We start from the raw sequence: 25,972 nt of genomic DNA on the forward strand, positions 1-25,972 counted from the left end.
AGGAAAACATGATTTTTATTGTTCTGAAAGAGCAGTTGGTGGTGAAAGCGCCAACAGTGTGACAACACGTACAAGTTTGTGAACCATGCAAACGGATGTGGTGACAAGCTGTGCCAAGGGTACGGGGGACTTCAGCCACAGAGCTGCAGAAGTGCCTCATACAGCAGCAAATAGCCCTTTCTGTCTGGTGTGCTGGCTGGCTGGGTGCGGAGCACCGTGGCAGCAGGCTGGTGCTTAGTCACAAGGATTTTGGGTCCTGCAAAAACTCTTTTTGCAAAGGCAGAAGAAGCTGAGTGACAGGGGAGGGGGCCAGGGGTGGGCTGCAGCTCCTGGAGCCCACGATGGCTGGTGCAGGACCAGGCACAGAGCACCTCGCTGGGGGATGGTGAAGAAGAAGAAGAGGTGCAGTGATTGCTGTTCAGAGGCACTTGCTACAGCCGTGTTTGCCTGCATGTTTTTCCACCGGGTGCTGCTACATCTCCACGTCCGTTTCTGTTGTCTGCTCTGGACAAGCCAGGCTGCACTCAGCTGTCACAAGGCCTTCTCCAGTCCCATCGCAGATGAAACTGATCCCCTTCTCCACCAGTCCCTTGCTGTGATGCCCTCTTCCTGGTCTCAGTCCTCTTGTTTCTCCTTTTTACAGTTCCCTTTCCTTGTCTCAGGTACGCCACCAGCTCCTGAAGCGCAGTCCAGTTTGTGGTGGGGTCTGTGACCTTCCAGATGCCTCCTCCTGGGCTCTTTCCCTTTGCCTCTAGCTGCAGCCTGCTGGCCTGAGGTCGATGCTGCTGTTCCGCCGGGGCTGACTGTGCCAGCATCCCCCCTGTGAAGCAAGAGAAGTAACAAGCTGCTGTTCATTGCTTGGTTTCCACAGTAACAAAGATGGCTTTTGTTTTTTCCCCCCTCCAAAAACACCTCCCCATCCCAGTTTTGAGAAGCTATCTCCACCACTTCTTACGCATTTCTCAAGACCCTGGAGATGGTAAGTCTATCCCTAGTTTCCCTCTTGAGCTCTTTTGTGTGCTGATGCATGAAAGCAGGTTCCCGGGGCCGGTGGTGCGCGCCTTTGCTGATTTGCGGCTGCGCTGCAATCTATCTTTTACAAAGGACGCTGCGTGGTGCCAGTTATCTAATTAACCGCTCATGTGTGCTTGGGAGGATTCAGGGAGCGCTGATGAAGCCCAGTTAGCAATGACATTACCGGTTCTGCAGGTAGTGCCCTCCCTCCCTTTTTTGGATGATGCGACAAAGAAACTGCACATTGACAAAGCCGAAAGGAATTTAGCAAGAGCCTTGCTGCGGTGGTTCCCAGAAAGGTGCCTCCTGCTATCCCGCAGAGCTGGAAAAACACACAGCCATGCATTGGGACTCGGGGGAAGGAAGTTCTGCCACACAGTTTGAGGGGCTTCAGCAAGCATGTCATCATCCCACTTTACATCCCCAGCTCACAGCTTGTTGCATCCATAAAGCTGTCTTGCCCTCAAGCTCAGACATTTCACGGAGGTGAGAAAGGGTCCACGGGTCTGTGCCTCATAATTTAGGCTTTGCATAAATAATGTTGTTGCGGTCTGCTACACTGACTTCAGAAGGCTGAAGAAGGCTCAGAACCAGAGCTGGACTCATTGAGGTTAAGGCATATGCTTTCTGTAGCCAGCAGCACATGGAGGAGAGACGTGACAGGCATCATGGTTGGCCACCCTAGGCACTGTGCAGCCTGGAAGTCCATCAATAGCTGGGTGACCCACCAGCAGTCTTAGCCATGAGACGTAAGCAGGGCACAAGCCCGTATGCTCGGCTCCCACAGCTCTGCACTGCCACTCCCCATTGCTGCTACGTGACTCACAGGCAGTTCAAAACCTTCCCTGATAAAGGTTTTGCAGAAACAAAAAGAAATACAGCAAACAAGAAGTAATAGAATAATAATAATAAAAAAACTTCAAGAAGATCCAATATAAAAATTTCCTAACTTTCATTAACCAAAATGTGTGATGGGATAAAAGCTGGCACTGTTTTTCTGTGTGAATCGCTGTGCTTCCAGTACAACGTGTCCTCCTGAACGAAACCTGCAAGTCTCAGTTCTCATCAAATGCCTTTGCTGAAGCTGAGCGTATGGTCCTTAAGGATGCAGAGAAAAATGGAGAGCCGTGCTTGGAGAGTGGCCAGCTAAACAACAGGCAAAAAGGCAGCCACAGTCCTGGGCACACTGAGCAGGAGAAAAACTGGGGAGAAAGAAGCATATTTTGCCAACTGCACTCCCAGTTATTTAGCCTGCAGCTGCAGCTGGGGAGAGGGCGAGCAGTATGGAGGGTGAATGCAAGCTCACATCCACTCAAGGTAACTAATTTTCTTATTACTGAGAAATGTGATGCATGCGCTGAGAGTGCCCTGCAGGCAAATGCAGCACTGGTTTCAGGTCTCCTGGCTGGGGCTGCTTGCCACAAGGCCGAGTGTTTCCAGGGGCTGGCAGCAGTAACTAGGGTCTTGGTTTGGGGTCTGGCCCAACTCCTGGATTGCTGGCACATGCAGGGTAGGACTGACCACTCGTCATCTCCTCAGCACCCTTTAGTCTATGTCTGTGCCGGTGCCTTGTGCCAAAAACTCTTGTCTCTCTCCTGGAACTGTGGAAAGCTGACTGGACATGGAGTAGCTATCTGCAAGCAGCTTGTCAGCCTCAAGTCATCTGAATGTGGCACAGCTTGGCTCCCTTACATGGCCACTGCAACCCCAGAAGCTGAGAAGGTCCAGGGAAAACGAGCTCCACCTCCAGTCTTGGGCAGGGGTGACAGGTAAAATGAGTACCTGTGCAAGGTAGGTTGGGATTGCAAGGACCTGGGCATGCAGAGGGTGGCTGCAGTGGCTGCAGCGTGGCTGAGGCCAGCGCGGCATCGGGAAGGCAGCTCAGGGCTGGGAGCAGACCAGTGCGACCAGCAGCTACGCTACCGCAACACGGGAACGTGGATGCACGCACACAAAGCATGGCTGCAGCGGAGCTTACTCTGACGTGACATTGCTCCTGATGCACTGCAGTCCAGCCGCGGTCCCAGGAGGGATGGGTACCACCAGGGCCAAGAGGTATAGGCACCAGCTCCCACTGCCCTACGCAGCTTCGACAATGCCGGCATGCATCTTCAGGCTGCTTCTGCCCCATCCTCCCCACGGTCTTTCTCCATGGCAAGCTCTCAGCCCATCCAACTCCAAAGCAGGACTTTTTGTCCCATGCGCTGATTCCTTTTTTCCCAGCCTCACCTTTTCCCCAGCAACAGCTGAAGTTGCAAGAGAGCAAAAGCAGGGTCTTGCAGGACAGCAGCGAAATAGCTTTGATCATCCCTGCCATGCTACCATCGGCTCGAGTTGCTTCAAAATTTAGGCTCTGCTGACCTCTAGGGGACTGCTACAAACCCAAAAGCATAAAGGCTTCAAAGCTCATGGCATGCTACAGCCCTTCACACATTCTTAAGGAGCCCCGTGGTGGGTATAACATAGCTGACACCCACTTCTGGGCCCTTTAGGACTATTACAGGCTGTAAATAGAAACCTGGCTCCAACACTGCCTCTTCCATCGCACCATTATAGCAGCAATACCTTAAGAAAAGTGTACAAGCAAGGTAAGGTTGTTGTGGAGAGATACTACCTGCTATCAGACTGCCCCATATAGTCGCTGCTTTTATTTCAGCATGGAGAAGCACTCTGGAGCTTGAGAGCTTGTGGCTTTCACCCCCTTCTGTATCAGTTTGTCTAATAAAAGGTATAAAACCCTTGCCTTGGTGTCACAGCTACAGCACTACTCGGTGAAAAGCATGGATGCATACACGTAGGCACTGGAAATAAAGTTAAATGTGCTTTTTTATGGCATTTCATCACTCACTAAACAACTGGTGGAAGCAAGAACCTTGTCACAGAGAAGAAGGAACACGAAGATTTGTAGAAAGAAAGCGTAAAATCTGATGTGCTCCTTAAAACAGCGCATGGAGCTGCTGAGGTGGGTAACTCTGCATTTCCCAGCTGACTCTGCTTGAGGACAGCTGTGGTGGGTGACAAAGCATTAGGCAGGAGCCTACAGAGACAACGCAAACTGCACACCTCTAATGGATCTGTTCTCCTTGATACAAATCCAAGACCTATCATGGCCCTGAAATATCCTGATTTCTTGACTTGGGGAAGGCGTGAGGTAACTCTGGAGAGCTGGAGCGTGGACAGACTCGGACTGGGGCAAAAGCTATGCACACAGCAGTGCCCTCAGCTGCAGCCACCACCTTGTGTGGGAGCTCCCCACCACAGCAGGCCAGCTTGTTGTCCCTGGGCTGAGGTCCATATTAGCAGAGAGCTGCTATCCAAACTGCTTAAGTTCACTTGACCTTCTGATGCAGGAAGAAGTCCATCCAGCAGACCTAAGTGGGCAGTGGGCTCCAAGTAGCTGAACACGTGCTGGGACCATCACCTCTTCCACAAGACAGCTGTATCTGTAGCCAGAGCCTAATTGTCACAGTGGCTTCCACCATACGCAAAGGTCTCTCAGGAGGTTGTTGGGCATGTGTTGCCAGGACCATGAACCAACATGAGGGAGTCAATCCTGGCAGGCATTCCACCAGCCACAGGAATGGCTTTATAGACAACGCTGAGGGCTCTGGACACACCACAGGGCACAGAATTGGCATGCTCCTACTCAGCACTCATGCCCTGGGAAGTGCCAAAAATACAAGGCAAGTGCTAAGTTAAAGCACTTGCTCTTCCACGGGCTGGAAGATGTTATTCAACCCACAGACAGAGGCTCATGACAAAAGGTAACGACTGACAGCGCTCCTTCAACTACATCAGGGTGAGACGATGTCAAAGAGGCAATCAAAAGTGCAGTGTTTAAGGAAAAGAGACAAATGAGTTGAACAGAACCACCGATTTTCATTTCAGCATCGTTACATGTCTCTTAATTAGAACAGACACCTCCCTAATCTGTGTAAAACAGAAGAGGACCTGGCAGGTCTGAAATACTGGCTCATCCACAAATAGTACTACCAATTCCCACCTTCGGACAGCAAACCCACCGCCTCAGATTGCGCTGAACCAAACCACCCGGCGGTTCTGGGTCCTGTCCTGCAAAGCAGGGATTACTCTGCAGTGCCCAAAGCTCAGATGAAATAAATTTCTCCTCCTTATACCTGCAAACACTGTGTTTATCCCACCACACACCGACAGTGCCCAGGAAATGCAAGCTTCTCATTCCCTTTGCCGCACACATTGTAGCTACACTTCAGCCCCTCAAAATCCCCATTTAGTTGATTTTGCTCACAGCGAAAAGACTCCATCAGTCATCAAGAGTTTGGTAAGCTCTTTAATGGCAAGCTCATGGTGTAACGACACTGCTGGATTTGATGTGTCAGTGGTGGGGGAGGAAGGAGGATCAGAAGAAAGGCAGGGCTCCACTGAAGGCTTACACATTTTAAAGTGTTGAGCAAAAGGGCAACATCTTTTGGCGACCCGTTTCACAGCTGTGTAGTCCCAAAGACAGAGAGATCTTCCAGCCAGAAAAATGGTGGAAAGCACACCAAAGACAGCCTTTGCACGGCGTGGCGCAACGTGATTTCTGCTTGACGTGTTGAGGTCTGACTGGTCCCTGCATTAGTAAAGGAAAACTTGACAACAACAACAAAAAATCGCATTGACTGAAATCCAGAGCTGGCATTTCCACCACCATCCCCGAAGATGAAAGCAGACATCCTTTACATGCAGTGTTACCGCAGATCTTTGCCTACATGAGCAACAGCATGTCAGTACAGAAAGGGAATTTCAAAGTTCAATGTATTTTGCATGAAACCAGTGAGCTTTACTGTAGTCAGCAATAACTAGTTCAAAGAAGTTTTTTTCTGCAGACAAATGAATGCCCTTTTCGTTAATCTGTATATTTGTTTATGACCAAGCTTATACTGACAGTGCAGTGCTACGCAGCTCTGTAGGAACCGGGGTTTGCAATAATGCAGATGTGCCCTTAGGGATTGTCTTTCTTTTAAAAAAAAAAATCAGCAATGAGAAAAAAGTCAAACATAGAGTGTGTAAATTATGATTTGGCTCACTGAATGGGTGATTGTGGGTAAGTGAAGAGGTTTTCTTCATACACCTGCCACAGACATCAGATACCAACAATGCAACTAAGTAAGTCTCAGAAGAAGTCCGATAAAAACCCCAGGTGACAGGGTCTGCCCTCAGAGTCTTTCCTATCAGAGGTAAGGACCAAATTTAAGGAATCTCTTTATTTTAGTATCTGCCTTGGAAGTGACGTCCCCGAGCCTTCAGGTGCGTGGTGACTCTGCAGGGACCAGCCCAAGCCCAGCCTGGTACAGGGTCCATGAGCCGCTGCCCTGAGTCACTCCTGCCTGGCTGCCCTGTGAAGGCTTCCCAGCTGCAGCTGGCTGCAGAGACAGGCTGCCAGGGAGGAGGGGAGGTCCTGCCAGAATTAAACAGATAAAACAAAGCATTTCCCTCCGCTCAGCAATTTACAGAAAGGGGCATCCAGCTAGAGCCCCTGAAGGCATCCTTCCCAATTTCCCATGTCCTGTGGCCAGACGGAAACCAGCCAGCGCTGAGAAAGAGACCTGCAGTCTGGGCCAGGCTCCCCAGTGACTGGCAGCCAGAGGGGTCTCATTTTCTGGATGCCCAGCCTGGAAAGCCTCAATGGGTCATGATTTTCAGAGTCTGGATTATTTAGCTAGGCATCGCTCCCTGTGAAAAGATCTTGGGTTTGGCACCTAAAAATGACTGCTCTCTTCCGCACAACCCGTGTCTGGCATGGACCAGTCACGGGTCCTCAAGGGATAACACATCTCCCAGGCCACCTCATCCCCCTGTGAGAAGGTGCTGCCTGTGCAGAAAGGACAGCGCGGCTCAGTAACACACATGGCGCTGAACTGCGGCTCTCGCTGATGCACCTGGCTGCAAGCTGTGGGAGATAAGAGGTGTTTCTCTCCCCCTTCCTCCGCTTCTCCTCTTCTGGGAGTGGGAGTTTCTGAGAAGAACAGAGTGGTAAGGATGGACACGAGGGAAGGATGGACATGAGGGAAGGATGGACAGGGGGGAAGGATGGACAAGGGTAAGGATGGACACAGGGTAAGGATGGAGGAAGTGGTAACCTCGCCTCCTGCCACAGCTTAAGCGTGGCTAAAGCTGACTTTGAGTAAAACAGCCACGGACTTCAGCCCTGGGTCCCACTGAAAGATCAGGAAACATGTTGAAAGAAGCTGGGAATCTGTCCCGTATGGCAGCTTTCCAAAGCAACGTCCATAACGTTATTGCAATCACTTTTACTGTCACAGTCTCGCGTCCCACCTTGCAGAGGGGGAAAGGGCAGTTACCTACTAAGCAATGTCGTAGCAGAAACTCCTCCCTGCTGCCCCCAGACACCATCTCACGCAGCTCACCTTACGCGGGACACAGTGCCAAGACGCAGCAGCTAGCGTGCAGGTCACTGATGCAGGAAAACTAACTCTGGCTATTCCCATCAATAGTGGCATTCTTACAAGCGTGCGACTTCCAAATGCACAGCAATATGCACAGAGCCAAACTGCCTGGAAAACAGCCCAGAGCAGGGCAGGAGGTGGAGCTGAAGTCTGGTAGGGTTCAGGTCATCGTGCTCAGGGGTGTGCTATTCCCCACGTTTCTGCGAGGAAACAGCCTGCCAATTTTTTCCTCTCGTGAGCAAGTCCTTTTAAGAGATGTTACTGTGCACCTAATAAAGCAGCTTCCTGCTCCCTGACTGCTGCTCCTACCTACTCACACAATATCATAAATAATAATGTTGGAGAAGAGAGGAGGAGAAGGCTTTTTAGTTTGCCTTTTCTCCATCCCTTCCTCTCTCAACCATCTCAATGCATTCATCAGGCAGGACACTAACGGAAAAACACGACCGAGCTCAAGGCCCCAGTAATGTCCAGAGCAGCTTTTTTATAAACCGCGTAGGTTCAATAAGCAGATACTTGGCAGGATGGTTTGGGCTGTCTCAGAAATCCCAGCATCTCTCTGAAAGGGGCCTTTCTCACGCTTGCCCCTGCTACCCAAACCAGTTGTTACATTTCTGAAATCTGCTCTTCCCTCTGGCATCCCATGTATTTCTCCTCCCCCAAGCAGCACTCTGCTCATTGCATTCATGCAACTTATATTCAGAAGCGCCAGTTCTGCAAGAGGCTCTGCTCTGGTATATTTATACTTAGCTAGAGCATGAAATGCCTATGAAGGAAGGGCGAGGGAAAAAGGAGACTCTTCTGTGTCCTTGCCCTAATGGTTTGCTTTGAGGACAGGCAATGATGATGCATACCTCTTTTCACCCACAGATCTAAAAGCACTTTATACACTGGTGGGCAAATAATACTAATGGACCCTTTCACAAAAGGCTTAAGGTGGGACTTTCAAAGGGGTTACCCTGCTCCCACTGAATTTCATGGAGGCCTGGATGCATAACTGGAGGCCTGCCTTGGATTCCCAGCCGCTGAGATCCACCCCATGCTCAGGGCAAGGCAATGGCAGAGGTCTGAACCCACATCTTCTCACCGAGTCTCCAGGCTTGCAAGCATTTATGCACATGTTCGCAAATCTTGCATCTCAGTCTGGCAAACTAGCCACTGGGTCATGCTACCCCTGGTTAATTATTGAATGGCTACTAACCTCAGTATGTGGCGGCAGTGAGGGAAAAATAAAATACAAATAAAATATAAAAATACTTTGTAATATAACTAAACCAGTTCCACATCTCTTGCATCGTTTGGTAAGTATGGAACAAGTAACACGGTAATACAGAAATGTATTTGGTCAAAGTAAGCAATCAATATTTTTTGATAAAATACATTCTATATTAATGCTCATTCACATTTAATACACATGTAAATTAAATTTTCTATGTATAAAATTCCAGTTTATTCTCAGTGCTGCCTGGTCATGCTTCAGTTCAGCAGCAGGGCTCGACACATTCGGCTCCCAGCAAAGTGAGAGGGGACAAGAGTGCTCAGCTCTCTGCAGGACCAAGCCTCGCATGCCCTGGAGCGCCCGGTCCTGCAGGTCCTGTTTGAATAAAATCTCGCTGGCTTCAGTGGGAATTTTGCAGGGGTGAGCGCTGCAGAAGGGCCCCCCAGCTGTCCAGCACTTGCGGTCTGGTGTGGAAGTCACCCAAATGGCATATGGCACTCCGAAAAAAAAGTGAGTTAGTGAATACAGAAAATAATGTATCTACATAATTTACAGCGTAATGTTTGCTTGCAACCATATTAATGCTCAACCGCTCATTAACAATTAAATCAATATGCAGGAAAGGTAGCAGAGTGCAGTACATATTACAACCTCCTGTATGCAATTACAAGCACTGGATCTTTCAGTCTTTCCTCATTTCATGAATTCCTGCCTATCCCACCGCCACCCAGAGCCCAATTCTCCATTGAGCCTTGTAGAGTCAATCCTTCACAGCACTTAGGCCGGTTCAGATTGCGTCCACCCCTCCGCCACGAGCCCCTAACACCGTGCAAGGGGTGCAAGGTGCCTTCGGCCGCGGGTCCTCAGCTACCACCCATGTCCACCCCTGCACCCTCCCCTCTGCTGTGCTGGCACCCGTCTGTGCAGCCACATGCTGAACCAGATGGTGGGACCGATCCAGCTGGAAAAGTGCCGGCCCGTAAAAAGGCAGAGGGTTATTTCCCAGCCAGACCAACCCCGCAGCCCAGCTCAGGACGCAGCCGTGCCCGGGGCTTGTGCAGGTGTGCGTGTGGGTGCGTGCACGCGCGTGTCGGTGCCAGCCACCCGCACCTAAGCAAAATGGGTGCGAGGGGCTAGCAAACCTGAGCGGCAGGACTTTGCCTCCAGCTTGTGCTACTGTAAATTATGTCTTGCATTACGTTACAGCAGAGGAAAGTCAGCCCCAAAAGATCTACTTGTATGAGCCACAACCAAAGGACTGGATGCTACGAAGAGAAAGGTTCTCCCGAAGCAAGGCTCTGTTTAAGGTTACGGCATCCGTTTTAGCTGGAGAGGAAAGAAAAACTTAGGGACTTAAAAGCAGGGATGGAAACCACTGGTCTTACACTTTATTTTAGTAAGCAAAAAGCCTATTGCTGCTGTACAGTGTTATACAATGAACTGCCACGGTTCTCACGTCACTAGTCCATAGAAAATGTGCTGCGACTACCATGTTTATGCCTGCATGCCGAAAGAATGTACAAAGTTGTGTTAAGCTCTGTTTCTCTTCCACGTTTTTTTGATACTCTTAAAACTCCGACTTTTACAGTGTTGCAGACACTTCTGTGCATATTCGGGTACCACACACCGTCCCACTTACGGAAGGTCTTTGCCCCAGGTTGGAAAAAACAAGTGCTATGCATCTCTCGAGCCATCGTCAGAAATGTAAACCACCAAGAAAACTTGCTCTTTTAAGTAACCTTGAAAAAAAAGTCTTTAAAAAGTCTATTGAAAAGGAGACACCGCTAACAACAGGGTTTTCAAAATGGTGCGAGTTGTTTCTAGGAGTTGTCCAAGCATTTTCTCTTCGCTCACTTTTTGTTTTTATAAAGCTAATTCTGTATAAAAGGGCTTTTGAAGCGTGTGACCTTCATTTAATGATTTTTAAAAAATTGGAAAAAAGGAGTAAATTTAGAAACATTTTGCTCGATTGTGGAAAACAGCTGTATTACAACAGAATCCCCTTTGCTTCTTATATTTTCAGTACAAAAGGCAAGTAAATAAAGAGACCCTGCATCTTCACAGTCTGGCACTCATCCGAGTCACTTAAATCTACCCAAAATAGGTATAAAATACGAGGGGTCGTCTTCTCCTTTATACCAAGACCCTGCCAAACCCCTCTGGGGAGCAAGTCCCCAGCTAAGTAAAACCTCACTAGTTTTTGTATCAGCCAAAGTAGTAGTATTTTAGCTCCCCTCCGACGAGGTGTAAATGCCCGGACTAGCTCAAAGGCCCAGGGAGAGGAACAGGTCCAGCATAATTTTAAGAGCCAGGTGCTGGTTTATACCCTTATGGCTTCAAAGTTAAGTTGCACTTCAATTCACAATGCCACGAGGTTTGAGTAATAATTTAGCAGTGTATTAAAAACAGCGAAGCTTAAAGTCGGTTGTCATGCAGAAGTGGGATACGCGATGGCTATTTTTTAAGTCATTTGTACAAAAGCAGCATTTGGCTTTGGATCAAATGGTGTCGGAGTACCAGGGTTGGTTATAATGTGTACTGCTGATACTAATTACTCCCAGTTATTAATCCAGCACGTGTAAACTCAGGTGTCAGTAAAACGACATTAATATGCCTGACACCAATACTCCCCTGGATTTCCCACTTCCCATTATTTTTGTTAAGCCTTCATGTGCACTTCTGCAGTACTGACCACTATTAAACTAGTGTTTTTCAGGAGAAATCTCTCCAAGTTTGGTACTTTGTCAAAAACCATAGCTGTTGAACTAAAAAGAAAAGCGCAGGTCGCGTTTGCTCTCTGCGCTGGTTTCCTCGGAAAGGTCACTGGTGAGGACTCGGCACTCTCACCACACGCTTCCTACATTCACGGTACTCTACATTCATGTCAGCGAACGCTACTCTCGAACACAAATCGAAGAGACAAGTCAGCGACAAAACTACTTCTAGACTGATAACGGCAGAATGCTACCAAGACAACTCCATAGAAAACCCACTGAAGCAGGAGCAAAATTCAGGTCACTTCTTAGCAAAGCTCATCACAGATTACTATTATTAATTTTTTTTTTTTTTTAAACCATTTTGTAAAACTTGTATCCTGGGAGCCAGATATCCCCATGTGATGCACTAATTCGAACAGGCTAATGTGGGACCACCTGACCCCACCTGGTACCAAAGGCTTCCGAATTTTTTAGCTTCTCAGAAAATCACTGCTGACTGACACCCATCTGTTGATGATCGGCTTCCGGTTCCTCTTCTTCCACATCTGCGTTATATTCTTCAAATGCATCGTCATCAACATCTGGAAGCCCAAGTAACTACAAAGAAGAGAAAATACGGTGTAATAGCAAATTATCTGCTCATGCAGCTTTGCTGCAAATCTCCACACAATACCTAGGTGCCACTTCTTGAAAACTTCAAACCCTGGAATTTTGTACTGCATAACGATCTCAACTCTCTTTCTCTCCCTCCTGTGATAGAGAAAGATTTGAAAATGCATCCTCACACCAAATTAAGTGCTCAGAGACCGGAAGATAAATAAAACCAAAGCAAAACACTTGCAAAAAGCTTTGTGTTCTTCCCTGAGGTCATATCACGAATTGTTGAATGTTTAGACTTGGCAGTGGTTTAACTTCAGAAAGAACCGTGATAATACTGTAGCAGTAGTTATCTCAGTTTAAGATTGTGTTCGGCAACCCTACGAAAGCCAATGAAGAAAGCATCCTCATGCAGAACTGGCCAGTATGGAATAGGCAAGGAGTCCCTAAAGACCTTAAAGATCCCACCACGTTAAGTGCTTCTCTTTTACCCTTCACTCCACCACACCAGATGAAGCCTTGCATGCTGGGTGAAGCCCTCGCAGTGGAAATACTGTGTATTCAACTCAAAATTGCCCGAGTCCCTTTAAATATCTGCAAATTAGATTCGGGCTTGTGAAGAATGGCCAGCCCATCTTCCTCGTACAATGGTTGGATGCCTCCACCTGATGGCTCTGAGCACTTGTTCGATACAGGAAAAGGAGCGAACAGCGATGGTTGAACTTTTCCCCTCTCCTCCAAAAGGTTGCCAAGCCAACAGAAGTCAGGAAGACAGATAAACCAAATAATAGTCAAAATAATGCATCTGTTGTGGAAATCTCATATTAGAATCCTACACTAGCAGCTATTAATATCCACAAAGCAAAATCACACGCCAGGCATTATTGGGAATGCCATGTATTTAGCTCGCCAGGGCTGGAAGAGCAGCACAGACGCATGCAACACTCCTCTGTTTGGAGAGTGACGCAGCTGTTAGCTCTCAAAAGAGGCAAAACCCAGAAAAATCGGGAGGAGAGTGACACTTGCTAGGTGGTAGCATGAAAATGAGAAGGCTGTGATGAGGCAGATTTTTAGGGACCTAAACTAATTTAGTCTGTGATCAACATTCAAAATTATTCAGTGGGTACAAAGACAATGCACAGAATTAGCCTCTGGGTCCAATAAAGCTCATATTCCTCACTGCCACTGGGAGAAAAACAGCTTTTTAGTTGCAGGGTTTCTTCGACAGGGAAATGGAAGGAGAATTTGCTGACTAAACCCCCTCCTTCGCATTTTAAAAATAGTTATGGAGAGACCCCAAGCTGAAAATGTTCTTGTTTTCTGAGCAGAACAAAGAGTAAATATTCCTATGCATACATATTTTTCAAATCAAACGCTTAACCGAATGTGAAACTATTTGGTTCATTTTCAGGATGCGGGGGTTTTGTTTCATGTTGAAGCTAAAATTAAAATACTCAGTTTTTAAAATGCAAAAGCAAGGCCTCTAGACTTTCTTATCCACCAGTATTATTTTCGCTAAACTGATTCGGTGTATTGAAATTAATTGTGAGTGTTGTACTGCTCTGTTTATATCACCCGGCAGAAAGAGCTTCGATCACACTTTTTTTGCCCAGCTCCGGTTATAATTCCTCCTTGATTTGCAGGGAAATGAGCCACGTGAGTCTTCATTTCATGGGATACTGTAAGCCTTTCCTGTGCAAAATTAGCATGGAAAACACAACATACACCACGAGAACCACAAAGACACGCATGATCCCAAAGGATGGGGAGCACGTCCTGCTTTTCACACATCCCCTCTCCCTTCGCCCTCGGGAAACCCAGCTCTCCTCTCCCTGGCGCAGCATAAATCAGAGTGATGCTGCTGACGTTAGCGGTTTTACGGAGCGTAGGAAGGATGGGGATGGGATGGGATGGGATGGGATGGGATGGGATGGGATGGGATGGGATGGGATAGGATAAGATAGGATGTTCCTCCAAGAGAGGCGCAGTTTTGTTCTCTCACGGACACTTTAGGATCTTCCAAGGCACCAAGGACCTCGACCATACAGGTCCTGCTTTTAGGGGTCGCATCTTGTGGCTTCCCACAGGACTACGGTCCCTCACCGCTGTTAACCCCTTACTGCTCTCTGGACTGCAGTGACAAATCAGCCCACACCTTGGCCCCAAGGAGGGAGGATCAGGGTCCAAAGTGCAGGGATCTCTACAAACATTGGGTCAAAGCAGAAGGAAGGTGTATAAAAGATGAGGGCAAAATAAGATGATGAAGTTGGCCTGAGCTGACCCTAGACGGACTCCCACCTTGTCTTCTTTCAAACACACTAGTTTCTGCTTCTAGTCCGCATCTGCCTCATATATTAATGTATCAGCTATGTGGCAGACTTGAAAGGACTTTAATGGAGAGCGAAAACAAGGAAGAAAGAGGTAAAACAGGAAAGGGGTGTAGAAAGAGAGATCTGATCCATCGGCCAAACAGCCAAGGGCAACAAAACCACCAGGCGGGGACGCGTGGGGAGAAGGAGGACAGGAGGGTGGTGAGGAGGGAGGGAGGACAGCAACCAGCAGCAGCACCGCCTGAACTACATCTATTTATTCCTGCTAGCCAAACTACCCCTCTGGAGGTAAAGGAGAGGTCACTGGGACAAGTATGAATTCAATGAATATGGGGTAAATGGTTTTTACACTGCAGACTCCCCAGTTCAGATGTAGGCTTTTTAGGCTGAAGGTGAGCTCAATGCGGGAGCCCTGGAATTTGCTGCTGAATTTTACAACTCACGTTTTGGTTCTCTGCAAACTCTGCCAGTTGGTGTGATGTCCCTCAGGCATTTTTTATTTGTCTGTCTCTCTTAACTCTTTTGAAATGTCCTGATTTCATACAAATAACCTAGGAGTTTTTAAGTCACAAAAGTAGACTGACATTGCCTCCTACCAAAAGCTGATGTACAAGCACACTGAAAAATAAACCAAGTACAAGACCGAGCTTTAGCGGTCCACACGATGCTACGCTAGAGATAATGTGGTTCTGTCGAATCCTGGTGTGAAGGGCTTAGTCTCCAGGCAGATGTGCTTACAAGCACCAGCATGGACACCTCCTGCACCAGAGAGACAAGGGCGCTGGAGGAGCCGGGATGCTCTGAGGCAAATAGTGGTATTTGAGCCCAGTGCTATTGATATCACTTCATGTACCTGCATGGTGTCTGGCACTTTTGGATGCCCCCTGAATAAGTGGATAATAAGGCAAATCACAGAGTTTTGTGGAAACTGACCCAGGAAGGCAGTAATGGGCAGAGACAACATGCCCCCCACCACCTTTCAGTAAAGAAACAGCTTGACCTTGTCTACAGCAGGATTTAGACGTGCAGTTTAGCTGCTGCAGGTTAACCAATGCTACTTAAAAGCCTCATCTAAATAAATATCCTGCCCTGGCACTGTGCTTATGCCCATAAAACATAAGGGAGAGATGCTTGAGAGCAGCGAGGGCTGGTGAGCAGCCCCTAGACCACCCTCGTTGCCTCCTGTGCCCAGGGAAGAGCGGCGAGCGGAGGGAAATCTCTGTCTCTCACTGAGAGGGATGCTAACCGCTGGGCATCCCCACTCTCACTGCCTCCGAAACACAGGGCCCAGCAGCACGAGCAGCCAGTCCCTTCCCACACCGCAGCCCCAGGGTAAGTCTGCAGAGACACAGCTGGGCTGTTACCATGAATGTGCGGAGCAGGGCTGAGATGAGTTACCTGGTGAAAATCGGTCTGGGAGCCTTTGGTTAAGGGAGGGCAGGTGCTCGTGGCATGCACGAGGGCACAGAGAGCTGCAGACACACCACCGGTGTCTCCTCCTAAACATTTCCCTTTGAAGGACCCTGACAAAGACTTTCAAAACTGTCTAGTAATCTTGGATGCCCAGCTGGAAATACCAAATGGAAAAGACTTTCAGAAGGTGCTTACCAAGCGCATGCTAAAAACCTGGCCCCTCCTCAGTGTCTCAGACTGAGTAGCCAGGACCATCAGACACTTCAGAAGAGCCCGGTCTGACCTTCAGCACCAGTTTTTCCTAAACTGCCATTTTTCAAACTGAAATTTGCCAGACCGGTCTCTGACAGCAGACTCGGTTGGGATACTGGAGAAGAAATGCCCGGCAAATGCACTGTTACCTCCACGCTCACAGCAAGGTGGTTTCATTAGCAAAACGGGTCCAGCAGAGAAAGGACGGGGAACAGTGCAAAGTAATGCCAAGGAAATAATTTCCCCATACTGACAAAAAGTGGTTTTGTTCTGGCAAAGGCCTGAGGGTGTAAAATAACTTTTTCCATACATTTATTGTAATACCCTTCACTTTTTAAAATGTATCCTACCATGCATGTGCTATTTTTAATAATTACAATAAGGGGAAAATGTCAATACATTCCTTATTACACTTGTCTACACATAACCATACCTTGAACGATAAAACCGGTTTTGTTACGCTGACGCAAATCACTCAATACTAGGTCAAAGGAGAATCTGAGAAACTTAATCTTTGTGGTACCTCCAAGAGAAAATGAAGAGGTACTTCACTACGGTCTGCAAGAGGTCTCTGACAATTGAGGACACTGTTCTTGAGCAGACAAAAGCATAATAAAATTCAACAGTTAGGAAGCAAAACTAGAAAAACGCAGATTGTAGAAGTTTTTCACAGGAGCGTAACTAATGATGAGAAGAAAAACTGCGCAGCAGTGTTGTATCCTTTAAGTCACCTGAAGACTCTACATCGAGAATGGGTGTCTTTGGAAAAGATACGCTCCAGCTCAACCACAATTTATGTGCTTGGTGGTAGCGATCACGGGGTGAAATGTGATGTATGAACGAAGGGCCCAGACTAAAAGAGCGTAACAGTTCCCCTCGCTTTGAACCTCTTTATTCTGAAGAGTAGCTTAACTTGGTTTGACTGAAGCCAATTTCTCAGCAACTTAAGCTATGCTGAAATAAATGTGGTTTAAATGAAATAAGTGATCTGTACCAATTTAATTAAGTCTTTTTGAAGTCCTCCTTAGTTAAACCAATGGAAGTTTCTCTTCAAAGACACAGCTTTTCTGAGCGGGAGAAAACAGCTATGAAGATCTAAGAGCCGAATACTGTTCTGGGAAACATATTTATATTTTTCTGTGTTTTCACAATTACAAGCAGCTGTACTGATGGATCAGATTTCCAGTCCTTTCTAAGAAAAGTGTGCATCTGTTCTATTTATTTCCAGTCTCTCAAAGGATTCTTTAAAATGATGCTCTTTTATGTCGACCAGCTGCGGTGGTTCACAGCAAGGCAATGCAAGGGTGTAACACAGGGAGGGCCAGTGTTTTCATATCAGCACTCCAGGCCCTCCCTTTTGCTCTAAATACTCGGGATACATTTTCAGTCTTCTCCATTAGTCAGGCAGAAAAAGAAAGGAGGGAAAAATGTCTACATTTTCAGTTGAGTTTAAAAATGTCCATCGGTCAGCTTTCCCATGGACATCACGGGAGCATGGCTCTGGCAATGAACCTCTGCTCTGCTTTGCACCAGCCCCTTACCCGGCCCGAGGCTCTCAAAAGGAGAGGCTGTGCAACGGGAGGATTTGGCAAAAATGAAGGACAACAGCCAGCCTATGTCACCTCATCCTGATGCAACCCAGGCTTTGACCAAAACCTTAGTGTTAAACAAGGACAGAGAAAGCTGAGTAGCAGCACAAGAGAAAAATACACGCCCCCTCCCCACAAAACCCAGCTTCTGCTCCAACCTCTTGTCAAGCAGTGACCAAACTGGCAGTTGCAAATACCAAGTGGCAACCATCCTAACAGCAAAATCTGGACCACTTGGGGGAAAAAAAAGCCAACCCCAAAATAAAACAAACCACTCTGAAGAGAAACCATATTTCCAGCTTCCCAGAGGCTTACTCTCGCTACTCGGATCCTTGCAAAACTCTCCATTTCCAGTGCCAGGAAATAACTCTGCCGCAAAGTCCCGCGGCGCTGACTCGCATCCCGTTCCTCGGAGTCAGCACTGCATCAGCAGGACGGGAGCCCCTGCGCAGCTGGGGAGCCGGTGCCACCGGCTGCCACACCAGTTGGCCTCCCACCCCGCGCGGGAATCTCATCCTCTCAAACGCAGAGATGGAAATAAAAAGGCAGCTGGCTTCCAAGAAACAATTTCCAATTGCCGGAGAGTAGCTTACGTGCTAACACCCCTGCGCCCAGGCAGCTGACTGGAGATATAAGTCCCTGAAGGAGAAAAAACACCTAGCTCCATCCAGTGCTATCCTACTAAAAGTCACAGGTAACTGTCAATATTTAGAAGTAAAAAAGAGGCACTTACGGGTCTGAAGGATTTGAAGACTTTTTCCAATATTTCATGGAGTGTCTTTTTCCCACAGGAGGAGATGTAATCCTGTGCAAGCTGCAGAAAAGGTAAGCAGTCCTCACTTTCGCTCCACACATGCTGAAAGCCAACGGCAACACAAGAAAGAAAAGCCATTAACAGGAATTCACGCCAGCCTTTCCATGTGATTTTATAAGGTGACATGTTGTAAACATCTGCCAAAGTACACTGGGCCTCCTGCAGCTCAGACCCATACTGGGGACAGGCACTGCAGGCTGTTTCAGAAGCCACACTTCTGAGAAGAAACCTTGATTTTATTAGCACAATGCATCAGAAAGCAGGGAAATCGATCCGGAAGAGAAAACACCTTATGACTGCACCAGCAATGAAGGGTACGCATGCCTTGCACATGCGCATTTTACAAGTAAAGGTGTTTTCATTTGACATCAGCCCTGCTCAGACCTGGAAGTCACGTTGTGTTTTCTCTTCTTCTGCATCATCCACTGCAATGAAGCCCTCAGGAAGAGCTAAAGTGTCTCTTTGTCTTCCTGGTGTTAGCACAAGTGTGATGCGACCCTGAAGGTGGAACTTGATATGTAATTCTCTTGACGATGCAGAAGAAAAGAGGCAAAATATACCTGCAGGTTAGACACAGGGCCAAGGAGAGACATTTGGGCACTCACAACATCCTGACACTTCATGCCTCCCTCCCTGTTTTGAGGTTTACTCCTCCTAGACCCGCATATTCTCTTCCCGGGCAGGCACATTTAAACCCTTTTGGGATATTCCTCTCATCTTGCTCTTACTTTGGAGATGCTGGTTCCCCAGCCTGGCTCTGTGAAGCCTCTCCCAAAATTGATGCTTATTCTGCTGCTACGAGGTTGTTTGAAACAGAGCTGGTGAGTGATGGTGGAAGCACTCAAGCAAAAATGCTTCTTGCACACAAGGGCAGCACGCAGCACAAGCTAATGCATACTTTTAAAGACCTTCTTTTTGAAGACTTTGTGCATGGGACTGTCTTAGGCAGTCCGCTACACAGAGAAGCGTAATACTGCAAAATTGGTTTAAGACTCTTCTACCTCTATTTTTGCACAGCAGCTCTTTTCCCCAAAGTGCCGTGCAGCTTTTTACTGTGCTATAAACAGTAGGTTATGCTTAAACAAGGGAAGAGGAGGGTCTCTCTGAAGCTTAACTAACATTCAGGGAAAGAGTCAGAATGACAGATGTTTCCATCCCTAACATAAGGCTTGCATGTCGCCTTCCTGTTCAGTGGTGAATTACCTGCCAGGGATGCAGTTTTACACTTACCAAAAGAAAACACTACTTAACATCACCTAAGGCGCATCTTTAAGATGAAAACTGTAACTGCCTTGCTATGAACCTCACTTGACCTACATTTTCTTTGCTGCTTGTTGCATTTTACAAGCATAAACATAGCAAAAGGTTTTGTTATGAAAAGAGCCCTGCCTTACTGAGTAGGTTCTGCTCTTTCCATATAACCAGAGTCATCTCTTAACCAGTCTGGCAATAAAAATAAGTTCTTTACAGTCTTGCCAACTCTCAAAGGCACATACCACAAGTCTCATGATACTTCATGCCATCTTAGAGTCATGGGCCTTGTAGTCCTATAAATATACAACCAAATCTCAGCTTCTGTTTACAAAAAAAAAAAAATGTCTGCACTTTGTGATTTCTATGGCCTAAAAAGGCAGAAGGTACATAAAGTGAACTCAAATGAACCTTCTTTAAAATATCAAAGGAACAGTTTCAAATCACAACATTTTAAGAACAGTCTCAAGATTTTGGAGGTCTGGCCCATGATTTCTTAATACTTGGGGTTAGCAATAACTGTTTGGTTACTTCTAATCTTTGCGTCAAACTTAAGAGCTGGATGTTGCAGCTTGGCAATTCATGGCTTGTGTTAAACCTGTTGTAATTGTTTATATGTATAAAACAATTATGACTGCTAACATCCTGATTCTTGTTTAAATTGTGGCTTCTTTTGACTACCAGAGCTATACACAGGAGCTTCCACATAAATGAAAATTAGGCCCTGCCCTTTTATAAATAATAGCTAGTTGGTTCCCCAAGGAAAATTAACCTCATGTTGTCCTATCATGTTTTTACAGTCTCTTTTCAAGCTGCACCATGTTTTAGACTCCAGTGTGAATTTGTCAGCAGTACCACAGAATAAGATGATCTAACACAAGGGGAAAACCTACGCGAGCAACTTGATCATTGAGCCTTTGAGGAGACTTTTTTGCATAGCATTGTAAGGCAATAAGCAAGTAAGGCTTCCAACAATTTCCACGTCTGCAGAAGATTTAAAACTCTGGCTGTAGCAACAAACACACTATGAAAGGTCTTGCGTGCCATTAGTGCATGCCCCTCATTCAGAAATGGCTTGATTTCATCTTCCCCCCAAGAAAAATCCTTAACTGTAATAAAGACCAGGGTTATAACACTATATATTCAGCTGCATCTACAGCTCTCTGTCCACGATCAGCTCTGCACCGAGGCAGTGCAGGAACTGAGTCTCACAACTGACTCACGCATCTCCAGAGGAACCTGCAAAAGGAATTTTGGCCTCTCAAAATAAAAACAAACATAATTTGAGGATTCAGCTCTTGCTTAGAAAGTTAGAGCAGTCAGTGAGGCTGCACATACGGAGATGCTTTTCCTGGAAAAACCCTGACGCCTGAGAACCTCTTTGCAGTGGGAGAAGCGGGCTGCTGGCAAACCGGTGGACCACAGTGCTCGGCCATGGCTGCGCAATTCAAAAAACATTAACCTCATCATCTGAGTATGTGTTTCCTAAGCTTGCCCAGTTTTGCTCACAGTTGCTTTGTGTCACTACAAAAGCACACAGCCACTCGTTTCCACCTCAGCTGACCTAGGATCATGGTTGAATTACTTAGTTCAGCGTCTACGCACAGCACATAGCTGAGGCAATTCATAGGGTTGCATCTGGAGGGGTTTGCTTTTCCTCATGCCTTCAGATGATTCAGTGTTGCTGGATGACAGAGTCACTTCCTGGACCACCTTTTTCTAACCAGCCCACCTGTTGAGCCTGGCAGCAAAACTTTTTCTTTGTGGGGATAATTCAACTTGCAGAAAATACTCAGACTCACTGACTCTGTTCTAAAATATTTTACAGGAAATCTTGCATCCAGGTGGCATCATATTTTTATTTGCTTTATCGGTTACTTTGAATACCAGCAATAACGCGGTGACAAAACAAATGACAGACTATAAGGAACAGCATCACAACCCTCACCCTCATTGGTTTATGGCTATACAAGTCCAATTAATTTTTTGAGAACACCACGAGCCTCAGGAGCTAAATTATACATAGTTTAGCTATCTAAAATGCTGATTCAGAGTGTTTTAGTGTCCAGGTGGTACTGAAAATGCCAATAGGCATCTAGATGGGTCTTCTGCATCCCTAGCATGTTAAAAACCTAGCCCAAAGATACCTTTACAGGAAATTAAAATTATATGATTGTTGTGATCTGGAATCTCTGATTTTGTAGAGATTCAGAGTTATTCTCCCCCAGATTGCATCTTGGCAACCTTTCCATGTTTTTCTCCTCCTCCCTTTTAAGTTCATCATGCTCATCATTTCCTCCTTACAAGTGGGTTATCATGGACTTCTCTGGCACCTCCTACATAGCTTTTTAAGTCGCATTATTATGAAATGAAGACGTAAAGAAAAAGAACAAGAATACCAGCCACCAGACGCTTATTAAATGTGAGGCTCTTTTATAAGAGTCACAGGGTACAAAAAGGCTGTAAAGCGCGCCACTGTGAATTCTGTTTATATTTACTCACTTTCACACTCCGTTGTGTTACTGGAGCCATGCAACAAGGCTCAAGTGCAAATGAGACTCAGTCCCCTGGCTTGTATTAAGTCTCCTTAAAATAAACTTTAGCCTGTAATTGCACGTAGAAAGGAAACTTATCTTCTGGAACATAAAAAAAGAAAATTACTGCAAAAAACAACATAGCCAAGCTGGGAGCAGAAATGAAGTCCCACAGTGCACTAGGGGCAGAAAACACGATGCTGGTGAATCAGCTCATTAATGGTTCTTAATCGCATTAAAGAGACACCCTCAACAGGAAACAACTTAAGAATGACACCTATCTGCCTGTCTTAAAAGTAGTATTGCTGCAAAAAGTGCCTCAAGTAATAATGCCAAAAAAAGACAGAAGAAAACACTGCTTCTAGTTTTCCACTGTCTACATTCTGCATTTGACAGGAGTTGGTCTTTCTGGCAGCTCTGGGTGGGGAGTCCTTCCCACAGCAACCCTGGAATGAAAATATTTACCAAAAAAAAAAAGGGGGGAAAATGTGGTTGCAAACCCACAAAAATTGGCCAGTGTTGGAAGCACAGGAATAGGGTCTGAAACCCCTTAAGATTTTTTTTAAAGTTGACTAGATTTTGTTTTGAAAGAGTTCGCTCAATTATTGAGCAGCGTACAAAGAAACAATACACGTCTAAGAAAAATAATGACCTTTCCTTGCAATTTCTGATATCGTTAGCACCCAGTCACAGCTTTAGCCTAGTCCTGCATTGGATTCATACATATCCCTGCTTAAGAGTCCAGCAGGCATGGCCCTTTCTGGGCACAGGCATCTCTAGAAGGGAATGAGTGCCCGAGTTTAACAGGCTTATAGGTGCTGGGAAGATGGGTGTGCAAGGCTAGTCACACCGTGGACCGGGAGAATCCACACCCAGAGATGCTCCACTGCCACGGCTGGGACTGCGGCTGAAGGTCTCATGTACCCCGGGACAGATGCATAACTAAACTCCAGATAACTTCTTTCATAATTCAGCATGACCATCTGCCCGACACAATAAATAAATGTCCTGCTCGCTGAGATTTGTGGTCTGGGAGAAGTCACTTCACTGCTCTTTGTTTCCATGAACCCATCTGTCAAATGGGTTCATACTGCACTTACCTGTTGGAAAGGGAATTAATGAACATTTTGTCAAGCGGATCGAGGGATGAAAGTCGCTCCTAGGGAAGGACCTACAACATTCCTGCAATAATGGTCTGTGCTAGGAGCTATTTTTTAAAAAAATAAAATCCTTTCATTGCAGTGAACTGGAGCTTTGCAGGTTACAAACCCCGTGGCGAGCTGCCGCTTTTCGGTAACTCTTCTTGCACTTCTGCTCCCCACCGGGAGGGCTGGGGGGGAGGGGAACACCCCCCCCACCCCCCCATCCCAAAGCCACGGGTCGTTTTGCCGGTGCCATTTCTGCACAAACTTGCCGCTGAACTCCGCGAGGGGCGGGGAGGGGACGCGGCGGCGACAGGCCGGCACCTGCCCGGGTCCCCCAGCCCCGGCGGGCCCGGGGGAGCGGCGGGGGGGGGGGGGGGGGGGGGGCGCGGCCCTCCTGTCATCCTGACTCCATTTTATTCCTGCCCATTCTCCATTTGCCGTGACAGCCCTGCCAGTCCGCCCGTCCCTGCGCCGTGCCCCGGCCCCGGCCCCCCGGGAGGACGGAAGGGGCCGCGGGGGGAGCAGCAGCTGCAGCCCCCGCGGGGCGCAGGAGGAGCGGGGGGGGCTCGCACCCCTCCCCCCCTCCCCCCCCCCGGAGCCCGCAGCCTCCCCGGGCCGGGGTGATGGGGAAGGCGGGGGGGTCCCTGCCCGCAGCCCTGCCCGCGGGGCCGCCCCCCACCGGCAGCGGACTCCATTTTGCAGATTGTGGTGCGCGCTGGGGAGGATCCCCCCGGTCCCCCGCCCTGTCCCCGCCACCCCCGGTCCACACGCCGGGCACCCCCGCAGCCCCCGGCACCACCGCCCTCCATCCCCGCATCCCTCCGGGGCACGGCCCCGTCCTCCGCCCCCCCGGCGCTCCCCCTCGGGTGCTCCCCCAAGCACCGGGGACCCGCACGGAGGGAGAGGGGGGATGTCCCACAGGGGCGCAGGGGCTGCCCGCCGTGCATGCACACGCACGGATACCCACGCACGCCCGTGCCCGCCCCCCCACCCCCCACCCCCCCCCGCTCCCCTCCCGGGGCACTCACGAAATTGTCGCCGCAGGCGGCCTCCGGGCAGAGCACGTAGAAGGAGACGCCGGGCTCGGCGTAGAAGTCCATGCGCCGCTCCGTCTCCTCGGCGGCGATGAGCTGGAAGGGCGTGCGGGCGCACCACCGCTCCGCCGCCTCCGCCAGCGCCTCGAAAGCCATCGCCGCCGCCGCCGCCGCCGCCGCGATCCGCGCCCGCCCGCGCACCCCGCGCGCGCCGCCCCGCGCCCGCCCCGCGCGCCGCCCCCCGCCGCGCGCGCCGCCCCACGCCTCGCGCCCCGCGCCGGGCTGCCGGCTCCGGCCCCGCCGGGGGTGCGACCGGGGGAGGGAAGGGGGGGCCGGGGCTCGGCCGGCCGCCGCCCGGGCGGGCGTTTGCCGCGGACGACTGACTTGACGCCTTCTGGCGAGCGGCGGAGAGAAGCCCACCCGCGCGCCCCGCGGGGGCCGGCAGGGCCGCGCCGCGCGGCGCTTTGCTTCTCGCCGCTCTCTTCCCAGAAACGGTCCCGAATTTCGGCTTTGACTAAAGAGAAGGTCCGCCTGGCAACACCCTTGGAGGCTAAACAAATCGGCACCCTTTGCGCCCGGTTTGGCGGAAGCCACCCAAACGCGAGGCGTCGGGCTGTCGACACGCAGGCGGGTTCACCCCCTGACGTGGGAAGGCTTTACGGCTTGTATCAGCGGCGCTGGGGCCCGATGGATTGGCAGCTGGGTTCATATTACTCTTCCTAGCATATCCCAAGTGATTATCTATACGTCTAGCAGGGCATGTGAGATGCGAGAGCTGATCTGCGTTTATAAAGGGCCTTAGATTTGCATCGGTGTCTACTGTGCCACAAAGGAAAACAAATCCCCGCAGACCTGGGTGGGTTTTTGGCTGGAAGCCCGGGATCTCATAGAGGTGATGAGGTAGCACAGAGCCCGTACGTGGCAGCGGGTAGAAGAGTTTGCACGGACAAAGGCAACACTGGCCTCTAAATAATGCCCAGCGGCTGTTGCTTGTCTCCAGAGCGGTGTTTAACTGCATTTCCACCGCAGGTACCGAATGCTCGGCTCTGTGTTACACATCGTACGCTCCCATCGTACCTATTAGTTGGTGCATAAATCATTCGACCGCTGCCAAAGTGACTGGGGAGGTCGCAAGCTGTGGAGGGGATGAGGCCGAGCGGGGCAGCGCCAGCAAGGCTGTGGCAAGGAGGCACCCGCCCTGCCTCTGGCTGGCCCGGGGCACGCTCCGAGCACCCACGCTGCTGCGCTCGGCCTCACGGTCATCGTCTCCTCTCCGCCAGCTTTGCCCCGCTGCGGGCACGGGTGCAGCGGAGCTCGGTACTAACGGCACCACAGAGAAAAACCTCCACTGGCGTTGCAGCCGAGCACAGAGGTATCAGGAAATACCAGCGACATGAGTGCTCATGCAACCGTAACTCAGCCCCTTTGTGCATGTGGGAGGCGATTGCCTGCTGTTTTTTCCACCAAAGGATGTTTCATTTATTCCGTGCAGCTATTCTGGATATTGCCCTCGTTCCTGGGGTGCTGTTAAGAGTGGTAAGTACTGAGCACCCCTCACTGCACTTGGAGCTATGCTCTGACTGTGCAAAGCATGGTAAAAATGACAAATGTTCCAAAATTCCTGGCCCAGGTGCC

The 25,972-nt window shown here is 48.8% G+C and overlaps 1 protein-coding gene across 4 annotated transcripts; it reads right to left on the minus strand.

Moving 5' to 3' along the window:
- MTURN (maturin, neural progenitor differentiation regulator homolog) lies at positions 1–24,551 on the minus strand. Of its 4 annotated transcripts, none has more exons than XM_075493250.1 (4): positions 24,332–24,551; positions 18,293–18,415; positions 11,824–11,975; positions 1–820 (listed from the first exon to the last, which is right to left on the minus strand). In XM_075493250.1, exons 1-3 carry the CDS (start codon positions 24,491–24,493, stop codon positions 11,865–11,867), a joined length of 396 nt encoding a protein of 131 aa, XP_075349365.1. In that variant the 5' UTR covers positions 24,494–24,551; the 3' UTR covers positions 1–820; positions 11,824–11,864. The 4 variants fall into 4 exon arrangements, with proteins under 4 accessions (XP_075349365.1, XP_075349366.1, XP_075349364.1 ...); XM_075493251.1 differs by lacking the exon at positions 1–820 and adding an exon at positions 8,276–9,158; XM_075493249.1 differs by lacking the exon at positions 1–820 and having other exon boundaries at positions 10,028–11,975.
- Between the last annotated feature and the right edge of the window lie 1,421 nt (positions 24,552–25,972).

This window comes from Mycteria americana, chromosome 2 (genome assembly GCF_035582795.1).
Source record: "Mycteria americana isolate JAX WOST 10 ecotype Jacksonville Zoo and Gardens chromosome 2, USCA_MyAme_1.0, whole genome shotgun sequence".
Taxonomy (NCBI): Eukaryota; Metazoa; Chordata; class Aves; order Ciconiiformes; family Ciconiidae; genus Mycteria; species Mycteria americana.